The sequence below is a fragment of the Leucoraja erinacea genome, chromosome 16 (assembly GCF_028641065.1).
Source record: "Leucoraja erinacea ecotype New England chromosome 16, Leri_hhj_1, whole genome shotgun sequence".
NCBI lineage: Eukaryota > Metazoa > Chordata > Chondrichthyes > Rajiformes > Rajidae > Leucoraja > Leucoraja erinaceus.
This window is the reverse complement of record NC_073392.1, coordinates 35,579,515-35,603,951: the sequence shown is the minus strand read 5'-3', so window position 1 is coordinate 35,603,951 and position 24,437 is coordinate 35,579,515. Positions and strand designations below refer to the sequence as shown.

At 47.4% G+C, this 24,437-nt stretch overlaps 1 protein-coding gene across 2 annotated transcripts in view; it reads right to left on the bottom strand.

Annotated features, from left to right (window-relative positions):
- LOC129704808 (constitutive coactivator of PPAR-gamma-like protein 1 homolog) overlaps nt 1-19,477 on the bottom strand; it is a 130,461-nt gene extending 110,984 nt beyond the window's left edge. The window contains exon 1 of one of the 2 annotated variants that reach the window (XM_055648166.1): nt 18,793-19,477. In XM_055648166.1, coding sequence (XP_055504141.1) covers nt 18,793-19,266 — 474 coding nt within the window. In that variant the 5' untranslated portion in view covers nt 19,267-19,477. The remainder of the gene's footprint in view (nt 1-18,792) is intronic. The other variant, XM_055648167.1, reaches the window with a different exon arrangement.
- Nucleotides 19,478-24,437: the final 4,960 nt, after the last annotated feature.

Sequence of the window (24,437 nt, the reverse complement as noted above, 5' to 3'; positions counted from 1 at the left end):
CAAAATGACACAAGGTCATGCAGCATCTCCGGAGCACCTGGAAAAAAACCATGCCACTCGAACTTTCCAACTTTGCATAGACCAACATGCTGGTGATTTCACAGATATCTTCAGCCTCTCACTATTACGGTCCGAGATCCCCAACTGCTTTAAAGACATTGATAATACCGATAATCAAGAAGAGGGCACACTGCACAGCGGTAGAGTTGCTGCCTTACATGACCACAGACTCAGGTTTGATCCTGATTATGGGTGCTGTCTGTACGGAGTTTGCACCTTCTCACCACGAGTGCTCTGGTTTCTTCCCACATTCCAGAGACGTGCAGGCTTTTCGGTTGATTGGCTTCTGTAAATAGTCCCCAGTGTGTAGGATAGAACTAGTGTACAGGTGATCGCTGGTCAGCGAGGAATTGCTCTAAACTCCCAGTAATGATCTGGACTCGCTTCTGAGACTGAGAAACAAGAATAAAACTGTTAGAGACATCAGCCAAACCTTCGGCTTACTAAAATTAACTGTCTGGAACATCACTAAGATGAAAGAGAGTACTGGTAAGCTTGCTAATCGTAAGGGACTGGCAGGCCAAGGAAGACCTCCACAGCAGATGACAGAAGAATTCTCTCTATAATAAAGAAAAATCCCAAAACATCTGTACGACAGATCCGAAACACTTTTCAGGAGTCAGGTGTGGATTTGTCAATGACCACTGTCTGCAGAAGACTTCATGAACAGAAATACAGAGGCTACACTGCAAGATGCAAACTACTGTTTAGCCGCAAAAATAGGATGGCCAGGTTATAGTTTGCCAAGAAGTACTTAATAGAACAACCACAGTTCTGGAAAAAGGTTTAGTGGACAGATGAGACGAAGATCAACTTATATCAGAGTTATGGCAACACTCTGAGAAACACAGTGGTGGGGGTGTTATGGCCTGGACATGTGTGGCTGCTGAAGGTACTGGCTCACTTATCATCGTTGATGATACAACTGCTGATGTACGGAGGCGGAGAGGAGAGCTCTTCAGCGCGTAGTCCACAGAGCGCAGAGGGGTATTGGGACACAGCTACCAGCCTTGGAGGTCATCTACCACACACGGTGCCTCAGGAAGGCCATCAGCATCCATAAAGACTCCTCACACCCTTGTAACGGACTGTTCGAACTACTTCCCTCCGGCAGACGTTACAAGGCCTACGCCCGAACCTCCAGACTCAGAAACAGCTTTATTCCCAGAGCTATAGCGGCTCTGAACCGGCCCTGCTGAGTGCCCCCCATCCCCCCTGGACTGTCTCCCTCAGATGGGCACGTCGCACAGTTTATTTATCTATTTATTTATTTATTTGTTTGTTTATTTATTTGACATCGGTTGGAAGCTGCAAATTAAATTTTGTTGCACTGATGTGCAATGACAATAAAATATATTATTATTATTAATATGATGATTAGTAGCATAATGAATTCTGAAGTGTATAGACACATCCTAACTGCTCAAATGTAAACAAATTCCTCAAAACTCATTGGCCGGCGGTTCATTCTACACCAAGACAATGATCCCAAAAATACCGCTAAAGTAACAAAGGAGTTTTTCAAAGCTAAAAAATGGTAAATTCTTGAGTGGCCAAGTCAATCACCCCGATCTGAACCCAATTGAGCATGCCTTTTATATGCTGAAGAGAACACTTAAGGGGACTAGCCCCAAAAACAAGCATAAGCTAAAGATGGCAGCAATACAGGCCTGGTAGAGCATCAATAGAGAAGACACCCAGCAACCAGTGATGTCCATGAATCGCAGACTTCAAGTAATCATTGCATGTAAAGGATATGCAACAAAATACTAAATATGACTACTTTCATTTACATGACATTGCTGTGTCCCAAACATTATGGTGCCCTGAAATGGGGGGAAGGGGACTATGAATAAACACTGTTGTAATTTCTACATGTATGAAATGTATAAAATGTATAAAAATGGCCTTTATTAAAATCTGACAATATGCACTTTAACCACATGTGATTTTTTTCTATCACAAATCTCAATTGTGGAGTACAGAAGCAAATAAATAAATGATGGGTCATTTTCCCAAACATTATGGAGGGCACTGTATCAGCCAATGAAATATGTGGAGAAATGACAAGTGGACTTTAATACAAGCAAGTGTGATGTGTTCATCTTTTGAATGTTGAAAGCAAGGATCAAATACACAAAAACTGTCAGGACCCTTAACAACATTGATGTGTAAGTCCAAGTTCGTAACTCGCTGCAAGTAGATAGAGTGGTAAAGAAGACGTACGATATGCTTACCATCATTGGTCAGGGCATTGAGTAAAGAAGTCATGATGCAGCATTTTAGGAATTTGGTTACGTCACATTGGGAGTACAGTAAACCCTCGTTATAACGCATCGTGGTGGGGGAATGATGTTTGTTATTGGTGATCGTCCATTATACCCGACCAAGGTATTATCATTGTACGCAGTTGAAACAAAGAACTGCAGATGATGGTTAATACACATCATCCCCAAAGTGCTGGAACAACTCAGCATGTCAGGCAGCATCGCTGATGAATCTGGCTAGGTGACGTTGGGACCCATCTTCAGACTGATTCAGTCTGTTGAGTTACACCATCGCTTTGTGTCATTTCACCTTAAAATTAGGTGCGGATGCCACTGGTGTGCACCAGCGAGCCCTTCTTCACAGGTTCACGAGATTGCAGTAGACCAGGGGTCGGCAACCTACAGCCCCCGGGCCGAATGCGGCCCGTAAGCTGAAATCATTCGGCCAGCAGGCGTATTTTTGTTTCCGTAGTCATCTGGCCCGCAGACTTCCTTCATCTCCGGTACCTCCTGGGCCCGAGGCACCCAAGCGTGGTGACGCAAGGAGGACTGTGCTGGCGGCTGCAATTGCGGAGCCGGCGAGAGCCCGGGCGCCGAGCTCTGGCTGTACCGTATCTTGTGCAAAGGCGCCGGCACGGCCGCTCACCTTCTGTGTCTAGGCTTCACTGTCAGGATCGGGGTTGTCAATAGGCCGGGGACTGTGGGTATGAGTATTTGAGCCACCGCCTTCAGGACAGAGCCAAGGCAATGGCCTGTAGGTGCGCCATGTTCGTGAGCGCCCGTAATTAGAGGCCAGTGCTCTGGGTGTCATCCTCGAAGGGGCGGGATCTATGTGAACATGTGATTCGATGTCTGCCATCCGGGGCGGGATATATGTGAACACGTGGTAGATGTGGCCTGCCATCCGCTCACAGACATGCGTCCTGGCCCCTATGCAGAACAGGGTTGCCAACCCCTGCTGTAGACAATGAGAGCCCTTTTCTCAGGATGGAAACATCAAATACTAGAGAGCATAGCTTCATGGTGAGGAGGAATGTTTAAAGGAGATGCAAGGGTTTTTTTATTTAAAAAGAGGGTGATGTGTGCCTGGAACATGCTGCCGGGTGGTGCTGGAAGCTAATATAATAGGCATTTAACAGACTTTTGGATAGGTACATGGATATGCAGGCAATGGAGGGAAGTGGATTATATGCCGATAGATAAGTATTGAATTTGGCAAGATGGTCAGCACAGACTTTGTGGTCCGAAGGACCTGTCACTGTGCTGTTCATGGGAAACATAAATTGCCTAACATGTCATACAACAGTGATGCCACTTTATTCAGACACAAAGCGCATGTCAAATGGCCCGCACTGACTGGGGACATCTCCAGGATATCCAGGTTTATTAAACATATTTTGCATAACATACATTAAGCCAAATATTTAAAAAACATTTAAAAAACAATCCAGCGAACCAGATTCTCCAGTGTTACAAAGCCCCTGTAAAACCTTTCCTTTTATACTGTGAATTCTAGTCCCTGAAAACTCACTGTATGAAGTTTACCTTTTTAGTATTTTGCCTTTGTTGCTTTCCATGGTTCTTATAGGAAACCATGGCTCCGGTTTCAACACACTAGGAGCATGGAGAACCAGCTGGGAACAGTCTTCATGACCTCCAGAATTCACTGTTGCACCGAATACCACAGCCCCACCCAGCTCGGACCTGTCCCCTCAAAGAGTGGGTCGCCCTGAACCGGCTCCGTACAGGGGTCGGCCGGTTCAACGCCAACATGCATTGCAGCAGCCTGCATGTGTGGAGCAGACCAGCAAACAGCGTAGCACGTCATTTTCGACTGAGCTGTCCTCCGCCCACCTGGTGGAGGGGTAGACCTCACGGCCCTTGATAACAGCACATTGAATTGGCTACAGCGCCTGGAGGGCGTTACATTACCTCTGCTGTCTCAAACGCAAGAAAAAGATAGTTCTTAATCCTTTAATCCAAGGGAATAGCTTTGTCTTGCCATATCCACCATTACTTTAAACATTTCTATCAGATCCTCTCACAACTTTCGCTGTTCAAAGAAAAGAAAAACTGTGCCTATGCAATCTATACATGTAACTGATGTTCTTTATCCCGGGAAGCAAATTTCCTAGATTTCTGGATGTCAAGATGTGAAGCTTTGATGCAATTTTACAGAGGCCAATTAAGATAGAAACCCGCATGTCTTTGGGAAGTGGGAGGAAACCGGAGCACATCGCTGTCATAGGGAGAGTGTGCAAACTCCACACAGACAGCAACCAAGGTCAGGATCAAGCTTGGGTATATGACATTGTGCGGCAGCAGCTGTAACAATTGCGCCACTGTGCTGCCTATCATTGTGTCCTGTTTAAAATTGCGACCTAAAGTCCCGCCTGGCACCCTAAAAGCTGTGCCATTTTACCTGGCTTGGCAAGCAACAGGGACACCTATCGTTCAACTCTGAGCGGGCACCCCTCACTATCTCTCTCTCTGTCACTCTCCGTCTCCGCCTGCCATCCGTGTCCGGGTCTCTGCTCTCCGGCCGCTCCTCATCCGCCGGCACGGCCGGCCACCTTGCACATGCGCACTGCCACGGCCTGCACATCCTCCCCCTGCACTTGCGCACAAGCACGGCCAGCACATCATCGGCCGTGGTTGTGCGCATGTGCCGCCCTGTGCATGCCCACTGCCACGTCAACTGGTTGGCGTCGGGCACTTTCTCCCTCCCTTTGCATTGTGGGAGATCTGGCTGCCATTGCTGTCCGGTCGCCGCCTCGCCGCGACCACTGAAAACCAACGCAGAATCACTCCCTGGAGCTGGAGTAACTCCCTGGAATAACTCTTGCTTCCTAGTTTCCTGGTCCTCCAAAAATATTCCAAATGGAATTTAAACGGGAGTGGACCCCCCACCACCAAACTCCAAACTCTGAAAAATAACAGCCTATTGCACTTTATCTGTTTATTTATTATGTATATATATGGTCTATGGTATACAGACACACTGAATTTATCTCCTGTTCTGTATTATGTTTACATATTCTGTTGTGCTGCAGCAAGCAAGAATTTCATGGTCCTATCTAGGACACATGACAATAAAACTCTCTTGACTCTTGACTTGGACTTAAACAAAAAAGGGTTCTTGGAAAAACAGAGCTACCTTAAATTTTGTTGCATCTGATTGGCTAACTATGGTAGGGTGAAGACTATTCCATTCTTTAATTGAGCGGGGGAACTCCATGGAGCAGCCAGCATCTCTGGATAGAAGAAATTGGGTGATGTTTTGGGTAGAGACCCTTCTTTAGATTTCCTCTGGTTTTAGTGTTTTTAATTTAATTTAAATATACAGCGTGGAAACAGGCCCTTCGGCCCACCGAGTCAACGCCGATCACCCGTACATTAGTTCTATCCCACACATTTGCGACGCAAGTCAAGAGTCAAGAGTGTTTTATTCTCTCAAGTCCCAGTTAGAACAATGTAATCCTTACTTTCAGCAGCACAACAGAATATGTAAACATAGTACTTTTGAGAAGGAGAAGGTTAAATCGGAAGCGTCAGTGATGCAGTTGAACAAAGGAGACTATGAAGACATGAGAGGATCTGGCCAAGGTAGACTGGAAAGGGATCCTAGCAGGAATGACGGTGGAACAGCAATGACAGGAATTTCTGGGCATAACCCAGGAGAGGCAGGATCATTTCATTCCAAAAAGGAAGAAAGATTCTAATAGGGAATAGGAGGCAACCGTGGCTGACAAGATAAGTTAGGGATAGAATAAAACTAAAAGAAAAGATGCATAACAAAGAGTAGCCGGAAGCCAGAGGATTGGGAAACTTTCATAGGACAACAGAAGGAAACAAAACAGGCAATACGGGCTGAAAAGATGAAGTACGAGGGGAAGCTGGCCAGGAATATAAAGAAGGACAGTAAAAGCTTATTTAGATATGTTAAGGGAAAAAGAGTAGTCAAATGTGGGTCTCCTGAAGGCAGACACGGGTGAAATTATTATGGGTAACAAGGAAATGGCAAAAGAGTTGAACAGGTACTTCGGAGGTACACAAAAAAGCTGGAGAAACTCAGCGGGTGCAGCAGCATCTATAGAGCGAAGGAAATAGGCAACGTTTTGGGCCGAAAACCCTTCTTCAGACGTACTTTGGATATGTCTTCACTAAGGAAGACACAAACAATCTCCCAGATGTATTGGAGGGCAGAGGATCTAATAGAAATGTCCATTAGGCGAGAAATAGTATTGGGTAGGCTAATGGGACTGAAGGATGATAAATCCCCTGGGCCTGATGGTCTGTATCCCAGGGTTATCAGGGAGGTGGCTCTAGAAATAGTGGACGCATTGGTGATCATTTTCCAATGTTCAATAGATTCAGGAGGAGTTCCTGTGGATTGGCGGATAGCTAATGTTATCCCACTTTTCAAGAAAGGAGCAAGAGAGAAAACGGGGAATTACAGACCAGTTAGCCTGACTTCGGTGGTGGGAAAGATGCTGGAGTCAATTATCAAAGAGGTAATAATGTGGCATTTGGATAGCAGTAAAAGGATTAGTCCAAGTCAACATGGACTTATGAAAGGGAAATCATGCTTGACTAATCTTCTGGAATTTTTTGAGGAAGTGACAAGTAAAATGGATAAAGGGGTGCCAGTGGATGTAGTGTATCTAGACTTTCAGAATGCCTTCGATAAGGTCCCGCATGGGAGACTGGTGACTAAAATTAGAGCACATTGTATTGGGGGTAGGGTGTTGACATGGATAGAAAATTGGTTGGCAGACAGGAAGCAAAGAGTAGGAGTGAACGGGTCCTATTCTGAATGGCAGGCCCCAAGACTCGGTGTTTGGACCGCAACTGTTTACCATATATTAATGATTTGGAGGAGGGAATAAGGAGCAACACAAGCAAGTTTGTGGATGACACAAAGCTGGGTGGCGGTGTGAACTGTGAAGAGGATGTTTGGAGATTGCAGGGTGACCTGGACAGGTTGAGTGAGTGGGCAGATGCGTGGCAGATGCAGTATAATATGGATAAATGTGAGGTTATCCACTTTGGCGGCAAAAACAAGGGGCAGATTATTATCTCAATGGGGTTAGGTTAGGTAAGGGGGAGGTGCAGCAAGACCTGGGCGTCCTTGGACACCAGTCACTGAAAGGCGGCGTGCAAGTACAGCAGGCAGTGAAGAAAGCTAATGGAATGTTGGCCTTCATAACAAGAGGATTTCAGTATTGGAGGAAAGAGGTTATTCTGCAGTTGTATAGGGCTCTAGTGAGAGCACATCTGCAGTATCATGTACCGTTTTGGTCTCCTAATTTGAGGAAGGACATCCTTGTGATTGAGGCAGTGCAGCGTATGTTCACGAGATTGATCCCTGTGATGACGGGACTGTTATATGGGGAAAGATTGAAAAGACTAGGTTTGTATCCACTGGAGTTTAGAAGGATGAGGGGGATCTTATAGAAACATATAAAATTATTAAAGGACTGGACAAGCTAGATGCAGGAAAAATTGTCCCAATGTTGGGCGAGTCCAGAACCAGAGGGCCACAGTCTTAGAATAAAGGGGAAGCCATTTCACTGAGGTGAGGAAAAACTTTTTCACCCAGAGTGTTGTGAATTTGTGGAAATCCCTGCCACAAATGGCAGTGGAGGCCAAGTCACTGGATGGATTTAAGAGAGTTAGAGCTTTAACGGCTAGTGGAAAAAAGGGATATGGGGAGAAGGCAGGCACGGGTTATTGATTGGGGAAAATCAGCCATGATCACAATGAATGGCGGTGCTGGCTCGAAGGGCTGAATGGCGTCCTCCTGCACCTATTTTCTATGTTTACTCTGTAAACAATGTTATAAACGAGAAAACAAAACAGTGTTTTCCTCCATGGGCCTACGATGGGCCACATTCTGGCCATGGAGGCGGCCCAGGACAGAAACATAGAAATTAGGTGCAGGAGTAGGCCATTCGGCCCTTTGAGCAAAGGTCGGATTTGGAATGGGAGGGGGATTTGAAGTGCTGAGCCACCAGGAGATCAGGTTGGTTATTGCGAACCGAGCGGAGGTGTTGGGCGAAGCGATCGCCAAACCTACGTTTGGTCTCACCGATGTAGAGCAGTTGACACCTAGAGCAGCGGATGCAATAGATGAGGTTGGAGAAGGTGCAGGTGAACCTCTGCCGCACCTGGAAAGACTGTTTGGGTCCTTGAATGGAGTCAAGGGGGGAGGTAAAGCAACAAGTGTAGCACTTCCTGTGGTTGCAAGGGAAAGTGCTAGGAAAGGGGGTGGTGTGGGTGGGAAGGGACGAGTTGACCAGGCAGTTATGGAGAGAGCGGTCTCTGTGGAAAGCCGACAGGGGAGGAGATGGGAAGATGTGGCCAGTGGTGGGATCCCATTGGTAGACAAAAAAGCTGGAGAAAATTAGCGGATGAGGCAACATCTATGGAGCAAAGGAATAGGCTACGTTTCGGGTCGAGACCCTTCTTCAGACTGACGTCGGGGGGGGGGGGAAAGAAAGGAAAAGGCGGAGATAGTAGGTTGTGGGAGAGCGGGGAATGCTGGGAATGGGAGGGGTTGGAGGGAGAAAGCAAGGACTACCTGAAATTGGAGAAGCCAATGTTCATACCGCTGGGCTGTAAACTACCCAAGCAAAATATGAGGAATGGGAGGGGGAGTTGAAGTGCTGAGCCATTGGGAGATCAGGTTGGTTATTGCGAACTGAGTGTAGGTGTTGTGTGAAGCGATCGCCAAGCCTGCGCTTGGTTTCACCGAGGTTGATCATACGCTGAATAATCCAACCAGAATTTTGTTTGGAAGTGGAAAGAAATAATAGAAATTGCATTAATTGTAACGTGTAAAAAGAGATGCGATACTGTATTGTAATTTTGCTGCATGTCATTGTGGTACATATCATGTCTTGATTGGTGAATATGTTTAGTTTGTGACTTTATTTGATGCAGAAATAATATGTGAATGCTTCATTGACCAAAATTCAGAATGGTAACTACGCACTTCGTCCGAGCACATTATCGCACGTGTCGTGCAAGCCGTCTTAAAAGACCACCTAAACTGTCATTTGGTAACCTAAAAAGCTACCTAGGTTGCCTGCCTGGCAACAGGGGAAAAAAGTTAAGCGACAGCCCTGTAATATTAACTTTGATCAGCCACCTTTCCACCGACTCCACCAGCCTACACAAATGTCCTAAAGTCAATACCCATCTTCCACATATTTCCTTCAGCATCCATAAATTCAGAAATTGCGCCCTAAATGATCAAGACAAGTAATGACCAATGCGCTCTTCTCTCCTGTCGACAAATTATTATATGCCTACCGCCGACTTTCCGGCAACTTGTGCTCCAGCACCTCCATTAATCTGTTCAAAATTATGAAATCGCACTTTAAATTCATCCCCTCGAAAATGTGGTGCCAAGGCCGGGTGAGATGGCCGACCTTGACCTCATCGGTACTTCTGCTCTGATCAGTGGGTCAAATTTGCACCCTGCGGCCAGGGCTCTGGGACCCTGGCCTGGCCAGAGTTCTGATACTGTTGGACTCCTCTTGGAGGCCCTGACCTCTGTTGGTGTGGCTAAATGGATAATCTAGAAAGGCTCTGGAACCAAGGATGCCAGAATACCGGTGATGAACCCGAACTGTTTCTTGTTGCTTAGCCAATTTCCTATACATGCACATTTAGCTTCCGTTATTCCATGGCGTTCAATCTTAGTGACTTGATTATTATCTGACACCTTATGACATGCCTTTTGGCAGTTCATCTATACCATAACTCATTTCTCTCAGTGACATTTTGCTCGAATATACAAGAAAAAGTTATCAAATCTAGGACAGCACAATGGCATGCCAGTAGAGTTGCTATCTTGCAGCTCCAGAGCCCCGGGTTCGATTTAGACTATGGGTGCCATCAGTATGGAGCTTTTACGTTCTCCCAGGTCCCTCCCACATTCCAAAGACATGCAGGTTTATTGGCATCTGTAAATTGCCCCATGTCTGTTGGATGCAAAACTGGGATAACATAGATCTATTGTACAGGAAATCATTGGACAGTGGGCTCAGTGGAGTAAAGCTAAGCTGCATCTATAAAACTAAAACTTAATTTGAAATGATTAGCGTTCAACTATTCATTCTGGGTTTCTCCATAAATGCTTGTTAAAATGATTGCTAATTCTGTCCCTGATTTTGCTTCTAGAGCTTTGCACATGACCACGGTTAAATTGATCTATTTAGGATTGTTAGATTTTTAGCTGCAGGCTTTTTGAACAAATGTCATATTTGCAATCAACGGGCATTGCTCAATTTATAAATGTTTGGAGGTTTATGGCCAAGATCTCTGCAATTTCTTCCCTTTCTATCCTCAGCAATGTGGGATACAAGCCATCACGACTAGATTATTTATCAACTTTTAGTTTAGTTTAGTTGATTGTCACGCATACCAAGGTACACAGAAAAGCTTTTTTGTACGGTGCTTTTGTACTGTGCTATCCAGTCAGCGGAAAGACGACACATGATTACACTCAAGACGTGTACAGAATAAAGGGAATAAAGTTTAGTGCAAGATAAAGTCCAGGTTAAAGATAGCCCGAGGGTCTCCAATGAGGTAGATGGTAGGTCATGATCACGCTCTAGTTGGTGATAGGATGGTTCAGTTAGTATTTTTTTAATCAATTTTTTACCTATCCAGGATTGTAATAACATCTTCCTATGCTGAAGCTTCAGTAGCAACTTCATTATTTGTAAAGACTCATGTAAAGTACTCAAACAAATACACTATCTCTGTGGACTACCTCCCTCCAATAACGCCTGCTCTGAGTAGATGCCAATTGCATGCTTTTGGCTTGTTCATTGCTGGCTTTTCTTCATACTGTAACTTTGCTTCTGTTAAATCCTTTCTTACTTCCACCATCTTTCTGTAATTATAGTCAGTTGTACAGCATGGAAGCAGGCCCTTCGGACCAGTTCGACCAACATACCCCATCTTCGGTAGACAAGGAGTGAAGGATACCCCAACTTCACTGCCTGCCTGCATTTATCCCATATTCTCCTTAACCTATCCTATCCATGTACCTGTCCAAATGTTTGTTAAATGTTGTAATTGTACCTGCCCCAACTATCTCCCCTGGCAGCTTGTTCCACACACCCATCACCCTTGGTGTAAAACAACTTGCCCCTCACATTCCTATTAAATCTTCCTCCTGCACCTTAAGCCTATTTCCTCTGGTTGTTGATTCCCCCACTTTGGTTAGAATTCTCTGTGCATCTACCCCCTTCATGATCTTATACACCACTGTAAGATCACCCCTCTTCCTCCTGTGCTCCAAGGAATAAAATCCCAACCTGCCCAACCCCTCGAGTCCTGGCAGCTTCCTCGTTAATCTTCCCTGTACCATTTCCAGCTTAACAACACTTTTCCTTTAACAGGGTGACCAAAACTGAACATAATACTCCAAATGAGGCCTCACAAATGTTTTGTATAACTGTAACATGATCTCCCAACTGCTACACTCAATACTTTGACTAATGAAGGGCAATGTGCAAGCATTCTTGACCACCCGATCTCCCTGCGATGCCACTTTCAAGGGACAATGTACCTGCACTCCTAGATCCCTCTGTTCTACAACACTCCAGAGCCCTGCTGTTCACTGTGCAGGTCCAGCCCTGCGTTGACTTCCCAAAATACAACACCTCGCACTTATCTGTATTACATTCCATTAAGCATTCCTCAGCCAACCTGCCCAACTGATTAAAATCCTGCAAGCTTTGATCATTATTTTCACTTCTACAATGCCGCCCACTTTCATGTCATCTGCAAAGTTGCTAATCGTGCCTTGTATAATCAGCCTGGTATCCATTTGCATTATCAATTTGGCATCTGGTATTATGGTGTTTCTACCTGCTCTACTTTACTCTCTATCCTTTGATCATTCTATATCCTTCTCACTCAAGGGAATGCAGCATCTCCACCATAACCGTTTGTTTTTCCCAAACTGATTGTATTTAACATACAATATTCCATTCATCTGCCTGTCCATTATAATGGTGTTTGGGACTATTATTCAAAATATCTGACTGACAAGACTGACAATTGTGCACTGCAAATTTAGTTTAATTTAGTTCCATTAAGTGGCCAATCAACCTACAAAGTCACACGTCTTTGGGATGTGGGAGGAAACCGGAGCACCTGGAGGAAACCCTATTGGTCACAGGAAGAACAAAAAACTCCAAAGGGACTCCACCCAAGGTCAGGATCAAACCCAGATACTGTGGAGCAGCATCTCTACCAGCTGCACCACTGTGCTGCCAAACATTATTGTAATGTTAATTGAAAAAATGCTTCAAAAAGCCAGGTCAGCATAAAAATCCAGTTATAGGTTGATTTCACGAAAGGTCACTGGAGCGTAGATCTGCACCCACGTGACCGAAAATTTAAACTGGAGTACACTTGGTACTTCCGGTACATGTTAGTGAATGGGAAAACACGCACTTTCACACCCGTTAAAAACATCGAAAACGGCCAGTTTTTGAACTGCAATTTACTGTGCCAGTCGGGGTGACCGTGAGGCACAGCTACCTAAATTTACAGTCCAAAAAAAAGATAGAAACTAAGGTAAATTCAAGAGGGAGCTGAAGGTGCAAAACCAGCGGAAGTGCTTATCGGACATTTATCGTGGAGATTTAAAGATCCAAAATATCGGGAATTATAGCGTTTGCTCGCAGCATTTCATCAAAAGTAAGGCATTATTGACTTTTTTATCTTTATTCATTTTTTATATGAAGAGTTTTAAAAGTGAAAAATCCGTCAGTAAAATTGCAAAATCGCCCATGGTTCTCAGGTGGGTTTTAACATGCAAAATAATCTGAAATAATCACCCAAATAAATAAATAAATAAATAAGTAGTTTGGGTGAATGTGCAGGCTTTAAACAAGAAACATTGAGAAATATCTTTTGGCAAATAATAAAATGTCCTAATTTTGTCCAACTAACAGCTGACAATTATCCCATTCCTTAGCTTGCATCTGAGTAAAATTTATTTCAAAACGCAGTGATAGTTTACGATTATTTAAATGGTAAATGTAGCTTCAGAAGCGTTTTCATTTTGCATGTTAAAACCCACCTGAGAACCATGGGCGATTTTGCAATTTTACTGACGGATTTTTCACTTTTAAAACTCTTCATATAACAAATGAATAAAGATTAAAAAAGTCAATAATGCCTTACTTTTGATGAAATGCAGCGAGCAAACGCGATAATTCCCGATATTTTGGATCTTTAAATCTCCACGACAAATGTCCGATGCACTTCCGCTGGTTTTGCACCTTCAGCTCCCTCTTGAATTTACCTTAGTTTCTATCTTTTTTTTGGACTGTAAATTTAGGTAGCTGTGCCTCACGGTCACCCCGACTGGCACAGTAAATTGCAGCTCAAAAACTGGCCGTTTTCGATGTTTTTAACGGGTGTGAAAGTGCGTGTTTTCCCATTCACTAACATGTACCGGAAGTACCAAGTGTACTCCAGTTTAAATTTTCGGTCACGTGGGTGCGGATCTACGCTCCAGTGACCTTTCGTGAAATCACCCTATACCAATCTATAGATCTCCTCCATTGTGAATTGTAAACCAATTGTAAACCAAAACTTTGTCAAAGTAAATAACAGTATCAACACTATAGTAAAGCAGTTTAACTGCTTATAATAGTTCATGGGACTATGCAGTGCTCGAATATGTTATGCTACCTCTTCCCACAGTACATTAGAGAAAGTACTGAAAGACTATCACTACCATTGGGGAAATCGTGCAAATTTAAAATATATGCCATCTCAGGATCAGTATTTTCAAAATCTACGTATAAATGTTACAGCAACAATTATTTTGAACAAGGGGTTCGATCCAAAATATCGCCTATTCCTTCTTTCCATGGATGCTGTCTCACCCGCTGAGATTCTCCAGCATTTTGTGTCTACCACCAATTATTTTTCCAATGCAGCTGGGGTTCAGCAAGGGCGGTTCAATAAACAAAACATCAGCTCTATTATTTTTTTGACTGGTTTAGCGCAAAAGCTATCCTACAACCTCTCTGCGAGGTGCAATGAACTGCTTCTTCATGATTGGATTGTGCTAGCACAATGCCTTTACTCCCTCAGTATAAACTTCACAATGAGCTTGATAGAAAGTCTTGTAGGATGAACCATTTAACAACTCTGTTTCTCAGATCGCCGGCTGCAACTAAAGTGGAAACAAGGAACTACAGATGCTGGTTTACAAAAAAACACCCAAAGTGTTAGCGTAACGCAGCAGGTCAGGCAGCATCTCTGGAGAACGTTGATAGTTGAAGTTGTAGGTCGGGACCTCTCTTGAGTCTGAAGAAAGGTCCCAACCGGAATCATCACCTATCCATGTTCTCCCAAGACGCTGCCTGACCAACATCATCTATCCTGTTCTCCAGAGATCTGCACGAGAAACCCCAGCACTTTGTTTAGAGTTACAGCATGGAAACAGGACCTTTTCCCACCAAGTCCACCCTATCCATCGATTGCCCATACACCAGTTTTATGTCATCCCACTTTTGCATCCTACACGCCAGGGACAATTTACAGAAGTCAATTAATCTACAAACCTCACGTCTTTAGAATGCTGATCTCCTCAATTTGACATCATCGAGGCTTCCTTCCTACCACCCACCTTTTCCTTCACTCTAACAGGAACATGCATGCATTGAACTCTCACTATCGCAATTTTAAAAGCATCTCAATTTCCGCTATGGCCAACAAAAAACCTACTTCAATCAACTTTTGCAAGCTCCTACCTTATATCATAAAAGCTGACCGTGCCTCAGTTCAGAAATTTAACTTGTGGATCTGCCCTCTCTTTATCCGCCACTATTTTAAAGCTAATAGAACTGTGGTTGATGGACTCTAAAGGTTTGCCCACTGACACTTCAACCGCTTGTCCAACCCAAATTCTTAAGACTAGGGTGGCACAGTGGCACACCAGTGAAGTTGCTGCCTTACAGCGCTAGAGACCCGAGTTCGATCCTGACTATGGGTGCTGTCTGTATGGAGTTTGTGCATTCTCCCTGTGACCACGTGGGTTTTCTTTGGGTGCATCAGTTTCGTCCCACATATCAAAGACGGGCAGGTTTGTAGGTTAATTGGCTTCTGTAAGTTATCCCTAGTGTGTAGGATAGAATTAGTGTACGGATGATTGTCAGTCAGCATGAACTCGGTGGGCTAAAGGGCCTGTTTCCACACTGTATCTCTCAACTAAACTAAACTAGGTCAAGCTTTGCCCTCTCCTTTGTAACCCCCTCTGCATATTGCATGTAAACTTTCCTGAACACTTTTGACAAATTTCACCCTGTATTAGCTCCTGGCACTATGCCAGTCCTATATATAACATAAGATAGACACAAAAAGCTGGAGTAACTCAGCAGGGCAGGCAGCATCTCTGGAGAGGAGGAATGGGTGACGTTTTGGGTCAAGACCCCTTCTTCAGGTCAATTCCTTCTCTCCAGAGATGCTGCCTGTCCTGCTGAGTTACTGCAGCTTTTTGTGTCTATCTTCGGTTTCAACCAGCATCTGCAGTTCCTTCTTACACTATATAATATACATTGATACATTTGTGGATATTAACAAAATTAGGGATATTAGGTTTGCATATTTAATGTAGGTCAGTCACGATCTTGACAAATGGCAAAGCATGCCACACACCACAGTCAGTTGGTGGAAATGTGTCATCCTCGATAACAATCAGCACGGGAGCACCTCAAGGCTGCGTGCTTTTCCCCCTGCTGTACTCTATACTCATGACTGTGTAGTCGGACATAGTGCAAACTCCATCATCAAGTTCGCCAACGACTCCATTGTTGTGGGACGAATCACAGATGGTGATGAGTCAGAGTATAGGGGGGTTGCACGTAAGGTCACAGGGTCATAGGGCTTAACGCACGGAGCCGCGCAATCCATCTGGAGGACATCCGTCACTTCCGGTATATGTTATTTAAGCAAGAAACGCGTACTTTCCTACCTGTTAAAAACGGCTATGTTGAATTTTTACGCTGAAAGAAATTGTGGAAGTCGGGGTAAGTGTGAAAGACATGAGCCCAACTTCAGAATTCCAAAAGTGAAGCGAAATGAAGGTAAAGAGAAGCAGAGCTGAAGGGACAACAGCAGCTAAAGTGCTTGGTAAACATTGGCCGTGCAGATATCGGAATTGAAAATATCGGGAATTATCGCGTTTGCTCACTGCATTTCACCAACAGTAAGGCATTATTTGTGTTTTTTCTTGATTCCTTTGGTATCTAAAAAGTCTCAGAAGTGATCAATCTGGCTGTAAATTTTTCTTCAGATGCGTTTTCATTTTGTATGTAAAAACCCACTTGAGTACCATGGACGATTTAAAAAAATTTACAGCCAGATTTATCACTTCTGAAACTTTTTAGATGCCAAAGAAATCAAGAAAAAGCACAAATAATGCCTTAGTTGATGAAATGCAGTGAGCAAACGGCCAATTATCGCTAAGCACTCTGTCTGTTGTTGTCCCTTCAGCTCTCACTTCTATCTACCGTCATTTCTCCTCACTTTTGGAATTCTGAAGTAGGATAAATGTTTCACACGCTATCCCGATTTCCATAATTATTTGCAGCGCAAAAAATGACATTTTCGGCGGGTTTTAACGGGTCCGCTACGCTTTAAACAATGGTAAGTGCCTACCTGCAGTACATCACATGTAATCCATTTGGAGTAGCGTAGCAACAGTACGGGTCATGTATCGTGACCCGCCTGCCATGAAACCTCCCTATAGAAGTGAGATCGACCGATTGATCAAATGTTGCCAGCACAACAACCTGGCTCTCAACACCAGCAAAACCAAGAAACTGATTGTGGACTTTGGGAGGAGTATGATAGGGACCCACAAACCCATTTATATCAATGGGACGGGTGGAAAGGGTACAAAATGTCAAATTCCTGGGCGTGCATATTTCCGAAGATCTTTCCTGGTCCCAGCACACTGATGTAATTGTAAAGAAGGCACATCAGCGCCTCTACTTCCTGAGAAGATTACGGAGAGTAGGTATGTCAAGGAGGACTCTCTCAAACTTCTGCAGGTGCACAGTAGAGAGCATACTGACGTTGCATCGTGGCTTGGTTCGGCAACTTGAACATCCAGGAGCGGAAAAGAATGCAGAAAGTTGTGACCACTGCCCAGTCCATCATCGGCTCTGACCTCCCCAACATTGAAGGAATCTATCGCAGTCGCTGCCTCAAAAAGGCTCCCAACATCATCAAATACCCATGCCATCCTGATCACACACTCATCTCTCCGTTGCCATCGGGAAGAAGGTACAGCTTGAAATCTGGAGCATCCAGGTTCAGGAACAGCCTTTTCCCCACAACCATCAGGCTATTAAACACAACATCAAACAAGCTCTGAATAATAACAGTCTATTGCACTTTATCTGTTTATTTATTGTGTATATATATGGTCTACAGTCTCACCTGAACCTTTATCTCCTGTTCTGTATTATTTTTTATATATTCTGTTGTGCTGCAGCAAGCAAGAATTTCAATGTCCTATCTGGGACACATGACAATAAAACTCTCTTGACTTGAGATGGTCTGCTTCTGCATCTATGTTCTTATCACAATAGAATCACAAGATATAAGCTGCTGGCCCAAGGAAAGGCAATGTTTGCTCCTTCAACTTCTGCAGTTGATCTGCAGCTGTCTCTAGTCCTGGACAAATAACTTTATTCTGTCAGCCCCAGACCCTAGTACGGGCACATTCACGATTGTGCTCATGGGAAGTCATTTATTCTCTTAGAACATGCTTAACAGCAGCTTCCAAAGGGCAACAGGCAACATGGGAGACACAGGAAACTGCAGATGCTAGAATCTTGAGCAAAATACTAAGTACTGGAGGACCTCAGCATGTCAGTCTGAAGAAGCAAACCAATCAAAAACATGGTCTGTCCATTCCTGACGTGCTGAGTTCCTCCAAGTTGTACAGGGGCCTCATGCATGGAATACCAAAATAATTGCATGATGATCAAAAGGTGATCCTCTTTTACTTCGACTTCTACAAACACATTGTTATTTTTAGTATTTAAAACAATTACTAGATTGGATATATGCATAAACACAATCTCCAAACTTTGATAGGCACAAAACTCAGCGGGACGGGCAAACCTTTACGTTGGCCGATTCAATGGCTTAGTAAAACAATTTCTTGTTATGATATAATCCTGAGCAGTATCGACAGCCTGATTTTTTTTAATGAATGTTAGTTTGGGACAGGAATGTTAACAAATTGTTGCTGTTACCGCAAGTCCCTCGAGTCCTTCAATTTGAATGACATGTATTGCACCCAACCCACAGCAGAGCAATGAAATGTAAACCGAGGGCGGGGATCTCCAGGTTAATCAATTAATGTTTAGATGCGTGTAGGCCGAACCTGCGAGTCTGTATTTACCTTCACACGGAAGCGAAGAAGAGCGAGGCGGATGCAGTGGCTCATACAGACAGGGGGCAGGAACCAGACTTTGGGCGGCGGAGTGCCTTTGTTCTGGACATGGCTGATGATCTGCTGGGCTGTCTGCCTGTCGTTGATCTGCTTCTTCACCCACTCGTGGATGCGGGGCTTCTCCAGCGCGCCGTTGAAGTACACGACCAGCTCGATGTTGCCGCTGAGGCAGGCCTTGGAGAGGGAGGCCAGGTAGCTCAGCATGTGGTTCCACTGCCCGCCGCTCACCCAGTCGTTGTAGAAGCCGCCGTACAGACGGTGCAGGCAGTTCTCGGCATCGAGCAGCAGGCGGAGCGGGCTGTGCGGCGGCCGGTTGCGGCCTCCACCCACCAGGCTGCCGCGGGCCAGCTTCTGCAGCTCCACCGGCACCACGGCGCTGGCGCAGTGTTTCTCCATGTACTCCTGGAAGCCCTGCACGCCCATGGCCGCCGCCTCAACCCGCTCACCGCAGGCCGGGGGGGCACGGCAACGGGCGGGCGTGGGGACCAGGCGGTGTGGAGCGGGAGGAGGCGGGGGGATCGGCCTGTGCCGAGCTGTGCGGGCAGGGAGCGGGAGCGGGTCTGGGTCCGGGAGTGGGCAGGGAGCGCGCTGACCGCCGCCATGTGCTTCACGGCGCCATGTCGGAGCCGCCGCCGCCGCGCACGCGCACCTGCCCGCCCGCCCTAGCGTCAGCGTCACCCTCACCACAGGTCAGATACGGAGACCCAGGGCCCAGTGGCAGAGAGACCCAGGGCCCAGTGACAGAGAGACCCAGGGCCCAGTGACAGGGAGAGACCCAGGGCCCAGTGACAGGGAGAGACCCAGGGCCCAGTGACAGGGAGAGACCCAGGGCCCAGTGACAGAGAGAGAGACCCAGGGCCCAGTGACAGAGAGAGACCCAGGGCCCAGTGACAGGGAGAGAGACCCAGGGCCCAGTGACAGAGAGACCCAGGGCCCAGTGACAGAGAGACCCAGGGCCCAGTGACAGAGAGAGGCCCAGTGACAGAAAGAGCCAGGGCCCAGTGACAGAGAGAGACCCAGGGCCCAGTGACAGGGAGAGACCCAGGCCCAGTGACAGAGAGAGAGACCCAGTGACAGAGAGAGACCCAGGGCCCAGTGACAGAAAGAGCCCAGGGCCCAGTGACAGGGAGAGACCCAGGGCCCAGTGACAGAAAGAGCCAGGGCCCAGTGACAGGGAGAGACCCAGGGCCCAGTGACAGGGAGAGACCCCAGGGCCCAGTGACAGGGGGAGACCCAGGGCCCAGTGACAGGGAGAGACCCAGGGCCCAGTGACAGAGAGAGACCCAGGGCCCAGTGACAGAGAGAGACCCAGGGCCCCGTGGCAGAGAGAGAGACCAGGGCCCAGTGACAGGGAGAGACCCAGGGCCCAGTGGCAGAGAGAGACCCAGGGCCCAGTGACAGGGAGAGACCCAGGGCCCAGTGACGGAGAGACCCCGGGCCCAGTGGCAGGGAGAGACCCAGGGCCCAGTGACAGGGAGAGGCCCAGGGGCCCAGTGACAGGGAGAGAGACCCAGGGCCCAGTGACAGGGAGAGAGAGGCCCAGGGCCCAGTGACAGGGAGAGACCCGGGGCCCAGTGACAGGGAGAGGCCCAGGGCCCAGTGACAGGGAGAGACCCAGGGCCCAGTGACAGAGAGAGACCCAGGGCCCAGTGACAGGGAGAGACCCAGGGCCCAGTGACAGGGAGAGACCCAGGGCCCAGTGACAGAGAGAGATCCAGGGCCCAGTGACAAGGAGAGACCCAGGGCCCCAGTGACAGGGAGAGACCCAGTGACAAGGAGAGACCCAGGGCCCAGTGACAGGGAGAGGCCCAGGGCCCAGTGACAGGGAGAGACCCGGGGCCCCGTGACAGGGAGAGGCCCAGGGCCCAGTGACAGGGAGAGACCCAGGGCCCAGTGACAGGGAGAGAGACCCAGGGCCCAGTGACAGAGAGACCCAGGGCCCAGTGACAGAGAGAGACCCAGGGCCCAGTGACAGAGAGAGACCCAGGGCGCAGTGAGAGAGAGAGACCCAGGGCCCAGTGACAGAGAGAGACCCAGGGCCCAGTGACAGAGAGAGACACACAGGGCCCAGTGACAGGGAGAGACCCAGGGCCCAGTGACAGAGAGAGACCCAGGGCCCAGTGACAGAGAGAGACCCAGGGCCCAGTGACAGAGAGAGACCCAGGGCCCAGTGACAGGGAGAGACCCAGGGCCCAGTGACAGAGAGAGACCCAGGGCCCAGTGACAGAGAGAGACCCAGGGCCCAGTGACAGGGAGAGACCCAGTGACAAGGAGAGACCCAGGGCCCAGTGACAGGGAGAGGCCCAGGGCCCAGTGACAGAGAGACACACCCAGGGCCCAGTGACAGAGAGAGAGCCAGGGCCCAGTGACAGGGGGAGACCCAGGGCCCAGTGGCAGGGAGAGACCCAGGGCCCAGTGACAGGGAGAGACCCAGGGCCCAGTGACAGAGAGAGACCCAGGGCCCAGTGACAGAGAGGGAGAGACCCAGGGCCCAGTGACGGAGAGAGACCCAGGGCCCAGTGACAGGGAGAGACCCAGGGCCCAGTGACAGAGAGAGACCCAGGGCCCAGTGACCGAGAGAGACCCAGGGCCCAGTGACGGGGAGAGACCCAGGGCCCAGTGACGGAGAGAGACCCAGGGCCCAGTGACGGAGAGAGACCCAGGGCCCAGTGACAGAGAGAGACCCAGGGCCCCGTGACAGAGAGAGACCCAGGGCCCAGTGACAGAGGAGAGACCCAGGGCCCAGTGACAGAGAGAGACCCAGGGCCCAGTGACAGAGAGAGACCCAGGGCCCAGTGACAGGGAGAGACCCAGGGCCAGTGACAGAGAGAGACCCAGGGCCCAGTGACAGGGAGAGACCCAGGGCCCAGTGACAGAGAGAGACCCAGGGCCCAGTGACAGGGAGAGACCCAGGGCCCAGTGACAGAGAGACCCAGGGCCCAGTGACAGGGAGAGACCCAGTGACAGAGAGAGACCCAGGGCCCAGTGACAGAGAGAGACCCAGGGCCCAGTGACAGAGAGAGACCCAGGGCCCAGTGACAGGGAGAGACCCAGGGCCCAGTGACAGGGAGAGACCCAGGGCCCAGTGAGGGAGAGAGACCCAGGGCCCAGTGACAGGGAGAGACCCCAGGGCCCAGTGACAGGGAGAGACCCAGAGGGCCCAGTGACAGGGAGAGACCCAGGGCCCAGTGACAGGGAGAGACCCAGGGCCCAGTGACAGGGAGAGACCCAGGGCCCAGTGACAGGGAGAGACCCAGGGCCCAGTGACAGGGAGAGACCCAGGGCCCAGTGACAGGGAGAGAGCGAGGGCCCAGTGACAGGGAGAGAGAGACCCAGGGCCCAGTGACAGAGAGAGACCCAGGGCCCAGTGGCGGGGAGAGACCCAGGGCCCAGTGACAGGGAGAGACCCAGGGCCCAGTGACAGAGACCCTTGGCCCAGTGATAGAGAGAGACCCCCTGGTCCAGTGACGGAGAAAGAGAGATAAATAACTTGTGTCCCAGTGTGTGAGAGAGAGAACTCAGGGCCCAAGTGTGTGTGAGAGAGAAAAAACCCAGGGCCCAGTGATAGAGAGAGAAAGAGAACTCAGGCCCCAAGTGCGAGAGATAGAACCCAGGGTCCAGTGATGGAGATAGAACCCAGGACCCAGTGAGAGGGAGAGAGAGATGGACCCAGAGCCTTGTTTGTGTGTATGTGAGAGCGAGAGAGAAAAGAAAACACGGCCCAGTGAGAGATAGAAAGAACCAAGGCCCCAAAAAGAGAGGGAGAATTTAGAGATACAGTGTGGAAACAGGCCCTTTGGCCCACCGAGTCCACACCGACCAGCGATCACCGCACATTAACAATATCCTACACCCACTAGGGACACTTTAAACATACACCAAGCCAATCAACCTACAAACCTGTATGTCTTTGGAGTGTGGGAGGAAACCCAAGATCTTGGAGAAAACCGACGCAGGTCACGGTGAGAACGTACAAACTCCGTACAGACAGTACTCGTAGTCGGGATCGAACCCGGGTCTCCTGCGCGACAATCGCTGTAAGGCAGCAACCTAACCGCTGCGCCACATGGCCAGCAGGAGAGAGAGAACCCACAGCCCAGTAAGAGAAAGAGAGAATCCAGGCCCGTTGTGTGAGAGAGAGAGAGAGAATCCACAGCCCAGTAATATATAGAGAGAGAGAACTCAGGGCCCAGTGATAGAGCGAAAGAGAACCGATGGCCCAGTGAGAGAGAGAGAACCCAGATCCCAGTAATAGAGAGAGAGAGAGAGAGAGCTCAGGGCCCAGTGATAGAAAGAGAGAACCGAGGGACCAGTGATAGAGCGAGAGAGAGAGAACCCAGAGCCCAGTGAGAGAGATACACATGACCCAGTAATATAGAGAGTGAATCCAGAACATAGTGATAGAGGGAGGGAGAGAGAGAACCCATCAGTCAGTGCCCATGGAGCAGGGCACTCCTGTTGCCATGTCAATATTTATTTGCATGGATGTGTGAATGGAGAAGATTTTTTTTTTTTTTAAGTTCTTCGTAGACTAAATGTTCAGATTATCTTTGTTCAGGAAATTCATGTACGGAAGGATGAGAATCAACGTTTTTTAAAGTTTTGGAGAGATCAACAAATTCATTCAAACTAAGAGACAAAAGTGAAAGGAGTCTCTATTTTTATTGACTCAATCTCGTTTGTTCATTATGAAACAATTTCTGATCCATATGGTAGATTTCTGATGATTACTGGTTTACTTCATAACCAAAAAGTTGCCAAGATGAATGTTTATGCACCTAATATTGATCACCCTGAGTTTTTTAAACGGTTAATTGCATCCTTTCCTAATCTAAATGAACATCTTTTGATAATGGGTGGAGATTTTAACTGCTGTTTGAATCCCTCGATGGACAGATCTGCATCTAATCATGCACTTCCAAATAAATCCGCTAGTTTTATCAATTCTTTTTTTACATGACTCTGGAATGTTAGAAGTCTGGAGATTCCTACACCCAAATGATAAAGAATTTTATTTTTTCTCTCATGTATATCATAGTTACTCCAGCATTGACTATTTTATAATAGATTCCCGGCTAGTTTCATCGGTCACTGCATGTGAGTATGATGCAATTGCTATTTTTCTGATCATGCACCATTGAAACTATCAATCAAACTATCTGATTCCAAGTTTAGTGCTAAACAATGGCGATTTAATACTACTTTTATGTATATCAGTGGTTAAGTCCAGCTTATTTCACCTAAGGAAGCTGGCAAAGGTGAAGCCCATTCTCGAGCGGCAGCATTTTGAAACAGTAATTCACGCCTTTATTTCATCTCGGCTGGATTACTGTAACGCGCTCTACTCTGGAGTCTCACGAGCTTCGTTGGCTCGTCCCCAGTTGGTCCAAAATGCTGCCGCTCACCTTTTAACTGGAACTCGAAAGAGGGAGCACATTACGCCAATTTTGGCCTCCCTTCACTGGCTCCCTGTGCACTTTCGAGTTCATTTTAAAAATTTTTATTTGTTTTTAACTCTTTGAATGGCCTCGCCCCGCCTTACCTCTCTGAGCTGCTCCACCTATATGCTCCTACCCGGTGCCTCAGGTCAGCGG